The sequence below is a fragment of the Cynocephalus volans genome, chromosome 11 (assembly GCF_027409185.1).
Source record: "Cynocephalus volans isolate mCynVol1 chromosome 11, mCynVol1.pri, whole genome shotgun sequence".
Lineage (NCBI taxonomy): Eukaryota > Metazoa > Chordata > Mammalia > Dermoptera > Cynocephalidae > Cynocephalus > Cynocephalus volans.
The window spans coordinates 95,646,952-95,663,741 of record NC_084470.1 but is presented as its reverse complement, the minus strand read 5'-3'; the positions used below and the strand labels follow the sequence as shown (position 1 = coordinate 95,663,741).

General features: G+C 34.7%; 1 protein-coding gene and 1 pseudogene across 1 annotated transcript; both read right to left on the bottom strand.

Annotated features, from left to right (window-relative positions):
• Nucleotides 1-7,509: 7,509 nt before the first annotated feature.
• Nucleotides 7,510-8,389, bottom strand: LOC134390149 (mitochondrial nicotinamide adenine dinucleotide transporter SLC25A51-like; annotated as a pseudogene).
• Nucleotides 8,390-15,830: 7,441 nt separating this feature from the next.
• On the bottom strand, nucleotides 15,831-16,790 carry LOC134390148 (vomeronasal type-1 receptor 90-like). Its single transcript, XM_063113423.1, has one exon. It carries the CDS (start codon nucleotides 16,788-16,790, stop codon nucleotides 15,831-15,833), a length of 960 nt encoding a protein of 319 aa, XP_062969493.1.

The following is a 16,790-nucleotide window of genomic DNA, read 5'->3' as shown; positions in this document are numbered from 1 at the left end:
ATAGCTTTGAATATATTTTGCAATTAGGAAGTGTGATGCCTTCAGCTTTGTTCTGTCTCAAGATTGCTCTGGCCATTCAGGATCTTTTGTGGTTTCATATTGATTTTAGAAATGATTTTTTCTTTCCTGTAAAAAGCACCACTGAGATTTCTATAGGGATTTCATTAAATGTGTAGATCACATGAGTAATATGGTCATTTTAAGAATATCAGTTGTTGTAGTCAATAAATATGAGATGTTTTTCTAATTATTTGTGTCTGCTTTAATTTCTTTTATCATATTATTTTCAGTGCATAAGACTTTCACTTTTCTGCTTACATGTATTTTCAGGTATTTTATTCATTTTAATACTATTGTGAATGGAATTGTTTTCTTAATATCCTTCTCACATAGTTTGTTGTTATTGTAAAGAAATGAACTAATGTTATTGTAAAGAAATAAAACTAATTTTATTATAAAGAATAACTAAATGTAAATTAGTTTACAAAACTAATTTTGTAAATTAGTTTATAAAAACTAATGTTATTGTAAAGAAATGAAACTAATTTGTGTGTTGCTTTTGTATTCTGCAACATTCCCAAATTTATTTAATAGTTCTATTACTTTTTGTGTGTGTGGAGTTGTTAGTGTTTCTACATATATGATCATGTCACCTGGAAACAGAGATAATTTTACTTCTTCCCCTTATTTTTTGATGTCTTTTTCTTTTTTAATGCCTAATGGCTCTGGCAAGGGCTCTAAGTACTATGTTGAGTAGGAATGGTAAAAATGGGCATCATTGCCTTGTTTCTGATCTTAGAGAAAGAGATTTCAGTTTTTTATCACTAAGTATGATGTTAGTGTGGGTTTTTTTTATATCTGGCCTTTATTATGTTCAAGTAAATTTTTTGGTATCTACATTGTTGAGAGTTTTTATCATAAAAGGGTGTTGAATTTTTTCATATGCTTTCTCTGCATTTATTGAGATGATCTTGCAATTTCAATCCTTCATTCAGTTAATATTGTGTCACATTAATTGATTGGCATATTCTGAGCCATCCTTGCATCTCAGGTTTAGATCCCAGGTTGTTATGGGGTATGATCTTCCTAATGTACTGTTGAATTCAGTTTGCTAGTATTTTGTTCAAGATTTTTCTCTCTGTGTTCATCAGGGATACTGATGTGTAGTTTTCTTTGTTTGTAGTGTTTTCTCTGATTTAGGTATAAGGGTGATGCTGGCCTCAAACAATGAGTTTGGAAGTGTTTTTTCTCCTTTTTTTGAAAGAGGTTAAGGTTTGGTGTTAATTCTTCTGTAAAAGTTTGCTAAAAATCAGCCATGAAGTCATCTGGCTCTGAACTTTTCTTTGTTGATTCAATCTCATCTGTTGTTTTTTCTTTCAAATTTTTATTTCTCCATGATTAAGTCTTGGTAGTTTGTATTTTTCTAGAAATGTATTCATTTCTTCTATTATCCAACTTTTTGGTGTATAATTGTTCATAGTAGTCTCTTATGAACCTTTTTATTTTTGTGGTATCAGTTGTAATGTTTCCTCTTTATTCCTGATTTTATTAATTTGAGTCTTTTTTCTCATTTTCCTATTCTATCTATGTGTTTGTCAATTTTGTTTGCCTTTTCAAATAGTGAAATCTTATATTCAGATGATTTTTACAAGTGTTTTTCCATTCTCTATATTTTTATTTTTATACTGACTTTTATTGTTTCTTTTTTTCTCTAACTTAGGGCATTGTTTCCTTTTCATTCTCTGAATCCATGAGAATGCAAGTTATACTGGTTTTTGAGACCTTTTTTTCTTTTTTAATATGAACGTTTTCCTAGAAACTTTTTTCCTGCTCCTTTTGCTTTCGATAAATTTTGGTCTTCCCAAACTTTTTTTCTTTTCTTTTCTTTTTTCTTTCTTTCTTTTTTTGGTGGCCAGCTGGTATAGCAATCAAACCCTGGACCTTGGTTTTGTCAGTGCCATGCTCTAACCAACTGAGCTAACCAACCAGTCCTTATCTCATTCCTTTTAGTATGTTCTGATCTTGTATTCATTTGTCTTGAGAAATTTTCTAATTTCCTTTTTGATCTCTTCTCTGACCTATTTGTTGTCCAAAACTGTGTTGTTTAATTTCCCCATATTTCTGAATTTATGGTTTTCCTTCTGTCATTTTTTTTTTTTTGTCTTTTTGTGACAGGTAAGGGGTGGCTTGGTGTTGCCCACCAGTGAGCGCACTGGCCATCCCTATATAGGATCCAAACCTGCGGCAGGAGCGCCATTGCGCTCCCAAGTGCTGCACTCTCCCGAGTGTGCCACATGGCCGGCCCCTTCTGTCATGTTTTAAGTTTCATTTCCTTGTGTTCATAAAAGATGCTTGATATCATTTCAGTCTTCTTAAAATTGTTAAGATTTGTTTTGTGACCTATCATGTAGTCTATCCTGAGGAATACTCTATGCACACTTGGGAGTAATGTATAATCTGCTACTGTTGGGTGGAATGTTCTGTAAATGTCTGTTAGGTTCATTTGGTCTATAGTGTTGTTTATGTCTTCTGTTTCCTGATGCTTTTCTGTCTGCATGTTTTCTCCATTATTGAAGTGGGGTAATAAATTGCTCTACTTCTATTATACATACGTGTATTTGTTCCTTCAATTCTGTCAATGTTTGCTTTGTTTGTAAATGTTTGCAATGTTTGTCTCAACTGACAGTTTTGAACTTGAAGTCTATTTTTTTTTGACATAAGTTTAAATACCATTTATCTCTATTGGTTTCCATTTGCATGGAATAACTATTTTCATCTCATCACTTTCAGCCTATGTGCATCCTTTAATTGAAAGTGAGTCTTTTTTAGGAAGCATAAATACATCTTGTATTCTTACCCATTCAGCCACCCTGTATCTCCAGATTGAGGTTTAATCCATTTGCATGTAATTACTAATAGGTAAGGACTTATTATTGCCATTTTGTTGCTTGTTTTCTGACTTGCAATTCTTTTGCCTCTCCTTTCCTCTCTTGATGTGTTTCTTCTGATTTGTGTATTTTAAAAGTTATATGCTTTCATTCATTTCTTCTCTTGTTTTTTCCTATGTGTATATTCTTTGTGATTATCATGATGCTTACATAACATATTTAATGGTTATAACTGCTTAAGCAAATAATAATTTCAGTCACACACAGAAACTTCACACAATGTCATTGATATCACTATTTATATGTTTATGTATACATACATTAACAAATTTTTGTAGTTATACATGTTATTAATACTCAGACCTTTAACTTTTAAAGTAGAATGAAAGGTATTGTGTATTTTTCTATATATTTCACTTACCAATGATTTTTCTAACTTTCATATGCTATCATGTTGGTATTTAATGTCTTTTCATTTCAACTTGAGGAACTCCCTTTGGCATTTTTTGTAAGGCAGGTCTAATGGTGATGAATTTTCTCAGCTTTTGCTAGTCTAGGAAAATTTTTACTTCTCCTTCATTTTGGAAGGACAATTTTGCCAGTGTAGTATTCTTGTTTGGCAGAGTTTTGTTTTGTTTTGTTTTTTTCTTAGCCCTTTGAATATTTCCTTCCACTGCTTTTTTGACTGCAAGGTTTCTGCTGAAAAATTCACTTACATTCTGAAAGAAACTCCCTTGTTTGTGAAGAGGTACTTTTCTCTTGCTGCTTTCAAAATTCTCTCTTTGTCTTTGATTTTTGACAATTTGTCTGTTTATAAACTTCTTTTGTTTAATTCTATTTGGTGTCTGTTGGGTTTCATGGATCTGGATGTTCATCTCCCTTCCCAAATTTGGAAAATTTTCAGCCATTATTTCTTTCAATACATTTTTTTCCCACAGTCTCACTATCTTTTCCTTCTTGAATTTTAATGTTTAAATTGACTTATTAGGTGGTGTTCCCCAAGTCCCTCAGGCTTTTTTTTTCACACTTTTTAATTCTTTTCTTTTTCCTCCTCTGACCAAATAATTTCAAATAACCCATCTTCAAGTTCACTGATTCTTTCTTTTGCTTGATCATGTCTACTGCTGGAGGCCTCTATTGATTTTTTTTCAGTACGATTACTGCATTCTTCAGCTCCAAACTTTCTGTGTGCTGTTTTAATACTTTCTAACTCTTTGCTGATATTGTCATTTTATTCATGTATCATTTTTCTGATTTTATTTTTTGTTGATCTGTGTTCTTCTGTAACTCACTAAGCTTCCTTATGATGATTATTTTGATTTCTTTCAGAGGCAATTGAGAAATCTTTATTTAATTAAGGTTGATGAGTAGAGATTTATTTTATTCTTTTGATTTTTCATGTTTTTCTGAATCTTTATGTTCCTTGCACTTTTGCATAAGTGTCTGTGCATTTGAAAAAGCAGCCACTTCTCCTAATAAAAATAAAGATACATCATACCAAAACCTGTGCTGCAAAAGCAGTACCAAGAGAGGATTTTATTGCAATAAATGCTTACATCAAAAGTATAGAAAAATTTCAAATAATCGATCTAATGCTACACATCAAAGAACTGGAAAAACAAAAGCAATAAAATCCCCATATTACCAAGCCTTTAAAGAGGAATTAATACCAATTCTCTTCAAACTACTCCAAGAAATTGAAACAGAGGCCATTCTCCAAAACTCATTCTATGAGGCCAGTATCTCCTTGATACCAAAACCAGACAAAGAAACAACAAAAAAAGAAAACTGCAGACCAATATCTCTTATGGACATAGATGCAAAAATCCTCGATAAAATACTAGCAATCAGAATACAGCAACAAATCAAAAAAATTATGCGCCATGATCAAGTAGGATTTATCCCAGGGATGAAAGGATGGTTTAACATTCACAAGTCAACAAATGTGATACACCACATCAACAAAAATGAGGGACAAAAACCATATGATTATCTCAATAGATGGCAGGAAAGCATTCAACAAAATTCAACACCCCTTCATGATAAAGCCTCTCAGCACATTAGGTATAGAAGGAAAGTACCTCAACACAATAAAAGCCATCTACGACCAGTCCATTGCCAACATCATCCTAAAAGGGGAAAAACGGAAGGCTTTTCGCTTAAGCACAGGAGCAAGAGTGCCCACTCTCACCTCTCCTATTTAACATAGTACTGGAGGTACTAGCGAGAGCAATCAGATAAGAGAAAGAAATAAAGAGCATCCAGATAGGAAAAGATGAATTCAAACTTTCCGTATATGCAGATGACATGATCTTACATATAGAAAAAACCTAAAGACTCTACCAAGAAAATCTTAGAGCTGATAAACAATTTCAGTAAAGTTGCAGGATACAAAATCAACACCCCCAATCAGCTTTGTTTATATACTCCAATAATGAACTAACAGAAATAGAAATCAAGAAAGTAAGCCCATTTATACTACCCATCAAAAAAAATATGTAGGAACAAATTTAACCAAGGAGGTGAAAGATATCTACAATGAGAACTACAAATCACTGCTGAATAAATTAAGGATGACATAAAAAGTTGAAAAGATATTCCCTGATCTTGAATTGGAAAAATTAACATTGTGAAAATGTCCGTAACACCCAAAGTGATCTACAGATTCAATGCAACCCCCATCAAAATTCCAATGACATTCTCTACAAAAATAGAAAAAACAATCCTAACATTCATATGGAATAACAAAAGACCACGAATAGCCAAAGAAATCCTGAACAACAAAAAAATAAAGCTGGAGGCATAACACTACCTGGCTTTAAACTATACCAAAAAGCTATAGTAAACAAAACAGCATGGTACTGGCATAAAAACACACAGTCTAATGGAACAGAATAGAGAACCCAGAAATCAACCCATGCACCTACAGCCATCTGAGCTTCATCAAAGGCATCAAGACTACATGCTGGGGAAGTGACTGTCTTTTCAGTAAATGGTGCTAGGAAAATTGGACATTCATATGTAGGAGAATGAAACTAGATCCATACCTCTCACCATATACCAAAATCAACTCAAAATGGATTAAAGAATTAAATATACGTCCTGAAACAACAAAACTCCTTAAAGAAAACATAGGGGAAACACTGCAGGAAGTAGGATGGAGTACAGACTTTATTAATATGACATCAAAAACATGGGCAACAAAAGGTAAAACAAACAAATGGGATTATATCAAACTAAAAAGCTTTTGCACAGCAAAAGAAACAATTAACACAGTGAAAAGACAACCAACAGAGTGGGAGGAAATATTTGCAAAATATTTATCTGATAAAGGATTAATATTCAGAATATACAAGGAATTCAAACAACTTAACAGCAAAAACCCAAGTAACCCAATTAAAAAATGGGCAAAGGAGCTAAATAGGCATTTCTCAAAGGAAGATATGTGAAGGGCCAACAGACACATGAAAAAATGCTCAACATCACTCAGCATTTGGGAAATGCAAATCAAAACCACTTAGAGATACCATCTCACTCCAGTTAAGATGGCTAATAATCAAAAGACTGAGAATTATAAATGCTGGTGAGGATGCAGAGGAAAAGGAACCCTCCTACACTGCTGGCAGAACTGCAAAATGGTGCAGCCTTTGTGGAAAATGGTATAGAGGTTCCTCAAACAATTACAGATAGATCTACCATATGACCCAGCTATCCCTCTGATGGGTATATTCTCAAAGGAATGGAAATCATCATGTTGAAGAGATATGTGGACTCCCATTTTTAGTGTAGCTCTAGTTATAATAGCCAAGAGTTAGAGCCAGCCTAAATGCCCATCATCAGATGAGTAGATAAGGAAAATGTGGTATATCTACACAATAGAATACTACTCTGCTGCAAAAAAAAAAAGAAGAAAGAAAGAAAGAAAAAAGAAATACTACCATTTGCAGCAACATGGATGGACTTAGAGAAAATTTTATTAAGCGAAATAAGTCAGGCACAGAAAGAGAAATACCACATGTTCTCACTTATATGTGGGAGCTAATAAAAATAAATAATTAAATATACAAACAAATTGGGGGGTGGAAGGAAGACACAACAATCACAACAATTCCTTGAACTTGTTAAGAGAAATGAACAGATGTGATGTTCATGGGGGAAGTAGGGGGGGAGTGGGAGGAAAATGAGGAACTGGCAAAGGGACATGAAAATCTAATACATTGTATATAGATAAATTACAATAATAATAAAAAAAAGAAGTTGTGAGGTCTTAAGATCCTTTTTCTGGCCATTCATGCTCACTTATGTTTCTATACAGAAGGTTTAAAGACTGTTTGGGGAAAAAGAATCATATCTTGGCTATTAGATTCCTCGTTGAAGGCTATCAGATGGATAGCTATTCACCTAGGCAATTAGCCTAAAGCTCTTCAGTAATGAAAGCAAAATAAAAATATTTAATTGTCCTATTGAAACCTTTTACTCTGGTTTTATTGGTGCTTAAGGAAAGAGATTGCCCATACTACACTGTGACCTGGACTTATGACATCAACTCATATTTGGCCAGACTTCATTCTTAGAAGGTCTATTCAGTTGATATATGGCACTTAACTGATGATTTTTTTTTTCACGTAAGCTTTAACAAAATCTCATAAGCCGCACTGATTATGCACCAAGACATGAGGGAACTATGGTAATTTGGATCAGGCAGCTCTGAAAACATTTGTCAGTTTTCTGTCTTGTACTAGCCAGAATTTTGGAAAACCTTGGTGAAAGACTAAAATTTCTCACCAATATGAGACTGTATGTGAGTTTTTACAACATTAATTGGAAAAACAAGAATTCCAATATGGTACCCAAAATACCTCCACAGATAAAGTGATTGGCAAAATGAGCACTGTGAGTCATTGCAGTAGGCAGATGCTCCTTAACAGAGCCTCAAAGGCTGAAAAAGAGGACATCGCTGAATCTATTACAGAAAAGAATGGGCATCAAGCTTCAATAATACTCTCCAATTCCACGGAATTTCACTGCCTTGAAAGCCTGATAAGTGTGTGTAAATTGGCCGTGCTTGTGGTCATGAAGCAATGTCTGAACTCTTTCTAATGGAGTGAAAACTGCTTTTGTTGTCCTTGCAAGTACTACTGCCATGGTATGGGTTGAAAACTCTGGAGTACTGACATGCTTATGGAGAAGGTAAGAAAAACCAAGCATAAATGCAAGTGCAGTTGTCTTCTTCATTTATGGGGGACGGAAGCCACAATACAAGTTTTGAAATCCATCCTTCCTCAACTGAATTATTGCATCATTGATTTGATTCCATACAGATGTTGCCAAAAGAAGACATTCTGGACGGGAAATAGGATTGCTACATTGCTAAAAGCTGCACAGCCGTCACACAAATAGTGAAGCTTCATTTCACTAACATTTGTAATATGAGGCAATATATCTTGTTTTGAAGATGTTAGGATTGGTGACCTCTTTTCATTAGCTTCTAACTCCATCATGTTGCTGAAAATTTTTCCTCTTCATGAAGGTTTTTTTTTTTTTTTTTTTACCTGTTACTTGAAAGTTGAACAGAATTCACCTGTAACAGAATCTGGGCCTGGTGTTTGGGGGGATGATTGCTTTTTGATAACAACTTTCCCAATTTCTTTCATTGTTACTGGTCTGTTATGTTCTCTTTTGAAATCAATTTTGATAATCAAATTTCTTGTCACTGTAGGCATCCCATAGGACAGTGGGCAAATGAACCTGTGACCCAGTGCCCACACAGGCACAAACTTTGACCCTATGCTAATAATTTAAATTTTTATTTTATTTTTTCTTACTTAGAATGCCATTAAGAGGCAAATAAAAAGCACCATAATATATTTCTATTTTAGAATTTTTATGGTACTAATTTTTGGCTTTTTGAAAAGAAATGAATATTTTAATTTTGCACTGGGACTTACAAAGTATATAGCTGTCCCTGCTAAATATAGAAACCAGAGAACCTGGAGACATAGCTAATTCTAGAATCTGATGAGCTACATACAAAATGAGCCTGAAAGCATGCCTGGGTCCTAGGCAGGATCCAAGTCTGCCCCCTCTTCTCAGAAGAAGACAAGGAACAGAGCACACCCAGGATCCTAGGTAAGAGCCAAAGGTAGCATCCCCCACCCAGTAGCAGGCACGGAGTGCTCCAAAAACACCAGTTCCACATGGTGGTCCACGACAGCCACTGCCACAGCCACACCTGCTGCAAAGTGGCTCAATGTCACAACAGCAGCCACAGATGCCATGTGGGTGGTCCACCACCACTTGACTGTATAAACATAAGGAATATCACCAGCAGACACCAGAAAAAAAGATAAAATATCTCTCCTCAAAGCCCACTCCAGAGTAATAAAAGCAACTGCTCTCCTAGATGACCAGACATCAACATAGAGATACTAGAAATACAAAAACCCAAGAAAATATGACACCACCAAAAGAATACAGTAATTCTCAAATACCAGTCCCTATACAGCAGGAAACTCTAGAAATGACCGAAAGGAATTCTGAGCAACAATCTTAAGGAAACTCAATGAGATATCAGAAGACTCAGACATAATAAGAAATAAGGGGGAAAAAGTCCAGGATTTGAAGGACGAAGTATACAAAGAGATTAATACCTTAAAAAAAGAATGTAACAGAATTCATGGAACTGAAAGATTCATTTGACAAAATAAAAAACACAACTGAGAGTTTACAAAGCAGACTAGAACAAGCAGAAGAAATAATTTCTGATCTCAAAGATAGTCTTTTCAAAATAATCCAGTTGGACAAAAAAAGGAAAAAAGAATTTTAAGAAATTAAGAAAATATAAGAGAGCTAGCAGACAACCTTAAGAACACAAACATTTAAATCACAGGTGCTCCAGAGGGGAGAAGAAAGGAAAAGGCATTGAAAACCTATTTAATGAAATAATAATGGAAAACTTTTCAGGTATAGAGAGAAACATGAAACTTCAGATCCAGGAGGCCCAGAGAGCCCCAAACAGATTCAATCCAAAAAGATCCTCTCCAAGATATATTATAGTTAAACTGGCAAAGCTCAAAGACAGAGAGAGAATCCTAAAAGCAGCAAGAGAAAAATGTAAAGTCACCTATAAGGGAGGCCTCATCAGACTAACAGCAGACTTCTCAACTGAAACTCTACAGGTGAGAAGAAAATGGGATGACATATTGAAAATATGAAATAAAAAAACCTGCCAGCCAAGAACACTACACCCAGCAAGGCTATCCTTCAGAAATGAAGGAGAAATAGTGTATTTCCCAGACAAACAAAAGCTGCAGGAGTTCACCACCACAAAACCAGCCCCACCAGAAATCCTGAAAGGAATCCTGCAACTAGAATCTGAAAAAGAAAAACCAAATGGTAAACACAACACAAATGCAAAGAAGAAAGAAAAAACAAACTAAATCTTACCACCACAAAAAAAAAAATCAAACAATGAAGATGAATAATAATAAAAGTGAAAGAAACTAATAAAAGATATTTAAAACATCTAAACAAAAAGTGATAAAATGCCAACCTTAAATATAAATGGATTAAACTCCCCATTCAAAAGATACAGTGTGACTGATTAGATTAAAAAGTTAGACCCGGGCCGAGCCCGTGGCGCACTTGGTAGAGTGCTGCGCTGGGAGCGCGGCGATGCTCCCGCCGCGGGTTCGGATCCTATATAGGACTGACTGGTGCACTCACTGGCTGAGTGCCGGTCACGGAAAAAACGACAAAAAAAAAAAAAAAAAAGTTAGACCCAACTATATTCTGTCTTCAAGAGACTCACCTCACCTGTAAAGACACACACACACTAAAAGTGAAAGGATACCATGCACATGGAAACCAAAATGAGCAGGAGTAGCTATTCTTATGGATAAAATAGACTTTAAAACAAAAACCATAAAAAGAGATAAAGAATGCCACTACAAAATGATAAAGAGATCTATCCAGCAAGAAGACATAACAATCATAAGTATGTATGAACCCACATCTGGAGCAACCAGATATATAAAGCAAACCCTATTAGACCTATAGAAAGAGATAGACCCCAGTACGATAATAGTGGGGACCTGAACAACCCTCTCTCAGCATTGTACAGATCACCCAGGCAAAGAATCAACAGAGAAACACAAGATTTAAATTATACCTTAGACCAATTAGACCTGGCAGATATCTACAGAACGTTTCATCCAACAGCTACAGAATATATGTTCTTATCATCAGCTCATGGAAACATTCTCCAGGATAGACCACAGTTAGGTCACAAATTAAGTCTCAGAAAATTTTAAAAAGTCAAAATCATTTCAATTATTTTTTCAGACCACAATGGATTAAAAATGGAAGCAAAACTCAGGAAACTATACAAATACATGGAAGCTAAACAACAGACTCCTGAATGACCTATCGGTCAAAAAAGAAATTAAACAGAAAATCAAAAAACTTCTTGAAACTAATGAAAATAAATACACATTATACCAAAATTTGTGGGATATAGCAAAAGCAGTATTAAGAGAGAACTTTATTGCAATAAACACTCACATCAAAACTATAGAAAGAGTTTAAATAAATGACCTACTGCTACATCTCAAACTGCTAGAAAAACAAGAACAATCCAAACCTAAAAGTAGTAGACAGACAGAAATAACTAAGGTCAGAGCAGAACTAAATGAAATAGAGACCCCCAAAATGATACAAAGGATCAATGAAACAAAACGTTGGTTGTTTGAGAAAGTAAATGAAATAGACAAACCATTAGCTATATTAACAAAACAGAAGAAGAAAGAAAACCAAAATAACAAAAAACAGAATTGAAGAAGGAAATATTACAATCAATAACTCAGAGATACAAAGAATGATTAGAGATTATAATAAACAACAACATGCCAACAAATTTGAAAACCTGGAGGAATGGGATAAATTTCTGGACACATACAAACTACCAAGACTGAACCAAAAAGAAATAGAGAAAATGAACAGACCAATAACAAGCAACAAGAATGAAGCAGTAATCGGCAGTCTCCCAACAAAGGAAAGTCCAGGACTGAATGGCTTTACTGCTGAATTCTACTAAACCTTTAATGATGAATTAATATCAGTTCTCTTTAGACATTCCAGAAAATTGAAACAGAGGCCATTCTCCCAAACTCATTCTATGAGGCAAGCATCACCCTTATACCAAAATCAGACAAAAATACAACAACAAATAAACTACTGGCTAATATCCTTGATGAACATAGATGCAAAAATCCTCAATAAAATATTATCAATCACAATACAGCAGCACATCAAAACAATTATACACCATGATCAAGTGGGATTTATCCCAGGGATGCAAGCATGGTTCAACATATGCCAGTCAATTGATGTGGTACACCACATCAACAAAATCAAGAACAAAAACCATACAATTATCTCAATAGATGCAGAAAAAGCATTCAATAAAATTCAACATTGCTTCATAATAAAGACTCTCAGAAAATTAGGTATAGAAAGAAAGTATCTCAGCACAATAAAAGCCATATATGACAAACCTACCACCAATAACATCTTAAATGGGGAAAAGATGAAAGCTTTTCCCTTAAGAATGGGAACAAGACAAGGATGCCCACTCTCACCACTCCTATTTAGCATAGTGTTGGAAGTACTAGACAGAGCAATCAGGCAAGAGAAAGAAATAAAGGGCATCCAGATTGGAAAAGATGAAATCAAATTGTCACTGCTTGCAGTTGACATGATCCTATACATAGAAAAACCTAAGGACACTACCAAAAAACTCTTAGAGCTGATAAACCAATTCAGTAAAGTTGCAGTATACAAAGTCGACATGCAAAAATCAGTAGCATTTTTATATTCCAACAATGAACTAGCAGAAAAAGAAATCAAGAAAGCAAGCCCATCTGCGATAATCACCAAAAAATAAAACACCTAGGAATCAATTTAACCAAGGAGATGAAAGATCTCTACAATAAGTAGTAGAAAGAAGCCAGGTATAGAAAGAGAAATACCACATGTCCTCACTTATAAGTGGGAGCTGAGAAAGGAAGGAAGGAAGGAAGGAAGGAAGGAAGGAAGGAAGGAAGGAAGGAAGGAAGGAAGGAAGGAAGGAAGGAAGGAAGGAAGGAAGGAAGGAAGGAAGGAAGGAAGGAAGGAAGGAAGGAAGGAACAATCACAATAATTCCTTGAAATTTTGAAAGAAGAGAATGGAACTGAGGTCAGCACAGGTAGGAAAGGGGTAGAGGAAGAGGGTGTTGGGGAAAAATTGGTAAAGGCCACAAAAAATGATTACAATGTGTAAGGTTGGATATACTAATTAACCTGGTTTGAGCATCACTTATTGCACACAGGTATTGATATTCAATACTGTACCTCACAGATATGCACAATTATGTTTCAATAAAAAAAGAATTTGTCATAAATCATATCGTATTATAACTAAACAAAGTAGATATTTTCAGACATCAAAAGATGAATTTAATGAATTTTTTTAATGTAATGAGTTGATAGGCTTTTGGAAGGATATTTATAATTTTCTGATGTATTTGAATTAGAATTATATATGATTTTTCTTATTTTAATATTTTTTCTCAATTTAACTTACTATATGCGTTTACATAAAATTTTATGTAGTAAGACACACCAAATCTGAACTAATTCAGAATGCTTAATCATGTTTTGTTCTTTTAAGTGTGAAGATACTTGAAGAAATTTTAAAAATTACATTAGTTTAAACTCATGATATCATAAATCATAGGGTATTCTTAACATCATACAATAGTAATTTTTTAACAGGTGGCTATAAAGATGACTTTATTTCATTATAGCTGTTTATTTTGTTGCTAATAAAGTGGGGTTTTTTTGTTTACCATGAGATTATCTGGAAGTATGACCTCCTGTTATTTATCAGTCTTCATAAGCTAATGATCAGCTGATATGAATGTGAAATGAACATGTTCAACATGAGTTTAAATATTTTCTTAAACAAAATTTGGTTTTAGTGCATTAGATTTCCTAAATAAACTAAAACTTATAACACTGATCAGAGTATTAGGTTGGGTAAATTTTTATAGCAGTAAAAGAAAAATAATTTGCAATACTTAAAGAAAATGATCTACATTTAAAAAATAGTATTATCTAAAGTTAGTATTCCTGATGTTTCTTTCAAAAGTCTGGATGTATATTTATTTATTAAAAATATAGTCACCACACTGACAAGTAAATTTTGATTTAGTTTCTGAATCATCATAACAAGTTTTCTATTAATGTTTTCTGAATTGAGTAAAAATAGAGTTTTCTAGTATCTACATGTCTTTAAAATAGAAGACAAAGAGGATGGAATTATGATACTGTTGTAAACAAAATGATGACAGCAATTGTCCATTTGTAGTCACCAGTGCATCAACAACTCAAAAATCTGATTAATACAAAACCTCTATTTATGTTTCCAAACATTAAAAATAAACAAAACTGATCTGAAGGAAAATTTCCATCACCACCAGACTGAAGGCAGAGAAGGACTTGTTTCATTGTCTCCTCTGCCACCAGTCACATGTTCTTCTACTCCACACTTTCCTGAAAGGATCTGCTAAAAGTGGTCTCTCAATTCCATTTGCCCACCTGCTGTTTCAGACCTGGTAAATGTTATCTGGTCTCTCACTAAATGCCTTAAGGGCAGCAGAGGCTTTCCAGTTTGCTTAATACTCTCCTCTTAGATTATTCTTCCTGTTTTAGACTCTGGGGTCACATTTATTTCATAAACATGCTAGGTATTTAAATGAATGTTTGTCTTAATTGATCCAGAATTTAGAGCACTGGCTTTTTAGGCTGACTAGTCTGCCATATCACCTACAGCAGCAATATCCACCATGCACGTGTGAGGAAGGAGAATCTGACTCACATCGCACAGAAGAAGTATTGCAGAAAGAAAGAAGGTGCTTTGTGAGAAATCCTGACTCTGTGTTGTTTCTATTCTATGTTGTTTCTAGTAGTGTGTTATAACAAGAGTAATATTTGAATGAGTTTATTACATTGGTAAAAACTGAAACAACACCAGAACATGATATTGTAGTCATTATATCAAAAGAGATAAATCAATGGTCATAATTTTTTACTTTCTGATTTCCAAAGCTAAATGTACATTAAAGATTTGAAGTTATGTCCTATTCTACCTATTCATTTTAGAATGTATATATAATCTATATGTTTTCATAAGGGCTTATAAATTTCACAATTATTTAAATATTCCATACTTGTTATTTTTGTTATTTGCTTATGTTACTAAAATACATTTTTTAAAAAATTGTAAGACTTATGTATTATGGCATATATGGAGATTTTCTCCAGGTTGTATGTTGTCAATGTTTAAACATTCCCTCATACAAAGTTACACATATTCCTTGCACACACATGAATACACAAACACACATATAACTTTAATTAATAAAATCTTCAAATTGTTTAGGTTTTAATTCCCTCTTAATATTTTTTAACAGTTTTCTTGGGGTACAGTAGACATACAACAAACTGGACAACTTCAAGCATACAAATTAATACATTAGGACATCTATAACATACGTGAAACTATAATGACACACACCTAAAAGTTACCTTGTGCCCCTTTTGTAATCCTTTATTTCTAACTCCCCCGCTGCCTCCTTCATTCCAAACCATCACTGATAGCTCATTATCACTTTAAAATTTGATACTGGGTAAGACCTCCAATTTATGAGTCTGATTTAAAAATTCAACCATTATGTGATCTCAGAATTATCTATTATGTATCTGACAGCCACATGTATCAAAGTTAAAAGGTTTAAGAGAAAAACCATTACTAACTCTGTATATTTCCATTAACAAAGTGAGGCTATTCTCTACATCACAATAATCATTCAAAATACAGTGCCTGGCTCATCTTCAGAGAATTTATTCACCACTGAATGAATTAACACTTACTTTCCTTCTTAACATCCACATGGATGTTAAGAACTTAATGATTCGTTTTTCGGTACTGATGAGCACCAAAGGACTGATGGCGGCGTAGCCATTGCCCACAAGCATCTGGACACACAGGCGAACTGGATCATTGTTCCACAACATTCCTGAGGAGGAGGAGACAACACAGTCCAAACAGTACATGACCACAAAGAAACTCATGAGCAGCAGAATGGTCCGGGTGGCCCTTTTTCCTGGGGATGCTTTTGGAGAAAGGATGGTGCTGCGGAGATGCTGGAACTGCCTCTTGTGCCTGTTCAGGAGAACCACCATGTATCCACTGGAGAGGGCCATGAGCCCCACAAAGGAAATATCCCGGAAGGTCACCAGTGTGGAAAATACATACCTGAACAAGTAACTTAGGGGCCAAAGAGAACAGGATTCAGTGACATACATTAGATAGCCTGAGGTCACATTGGGGGTAGAAATAGTGGAAATTATGAAGCGACCACTAACGGACATATTGAAGACCCACAGGAAGAGAAAGACACAAGGGTTGTGATGTGAGCATTTATGTTTGAACTTTGCCAGACAGGAGCTCCTGGGGCTGAGGGTGATGGCCTGCAGGACACTCAGCAGGCAGGTGGTGCAGATGGAGAGGCCCCGCATCAACCTGTACAAGTACAGAACTGCCTTACACTCGATGTCATCCCAAAAATTCTGAGACCCAAAAATGTCTGTGGCCATGATTCCCACGGTCAGCAGCATCACTAGGTGGATTAGGGCCAAGTGGCCGATGGTCAGGTCAGTGGCCTTGGGCCTGTGCTCAAGAAGGAACGTGAGGACGTGGAAGACAAGAAGGAGGGCATTGGCTAAAATCCCAATGCCAAGTTGACAGAAAAAGGCATTTCTTATGGCAATAAAAGTGTAAAATTTGTTATTTATATTCAT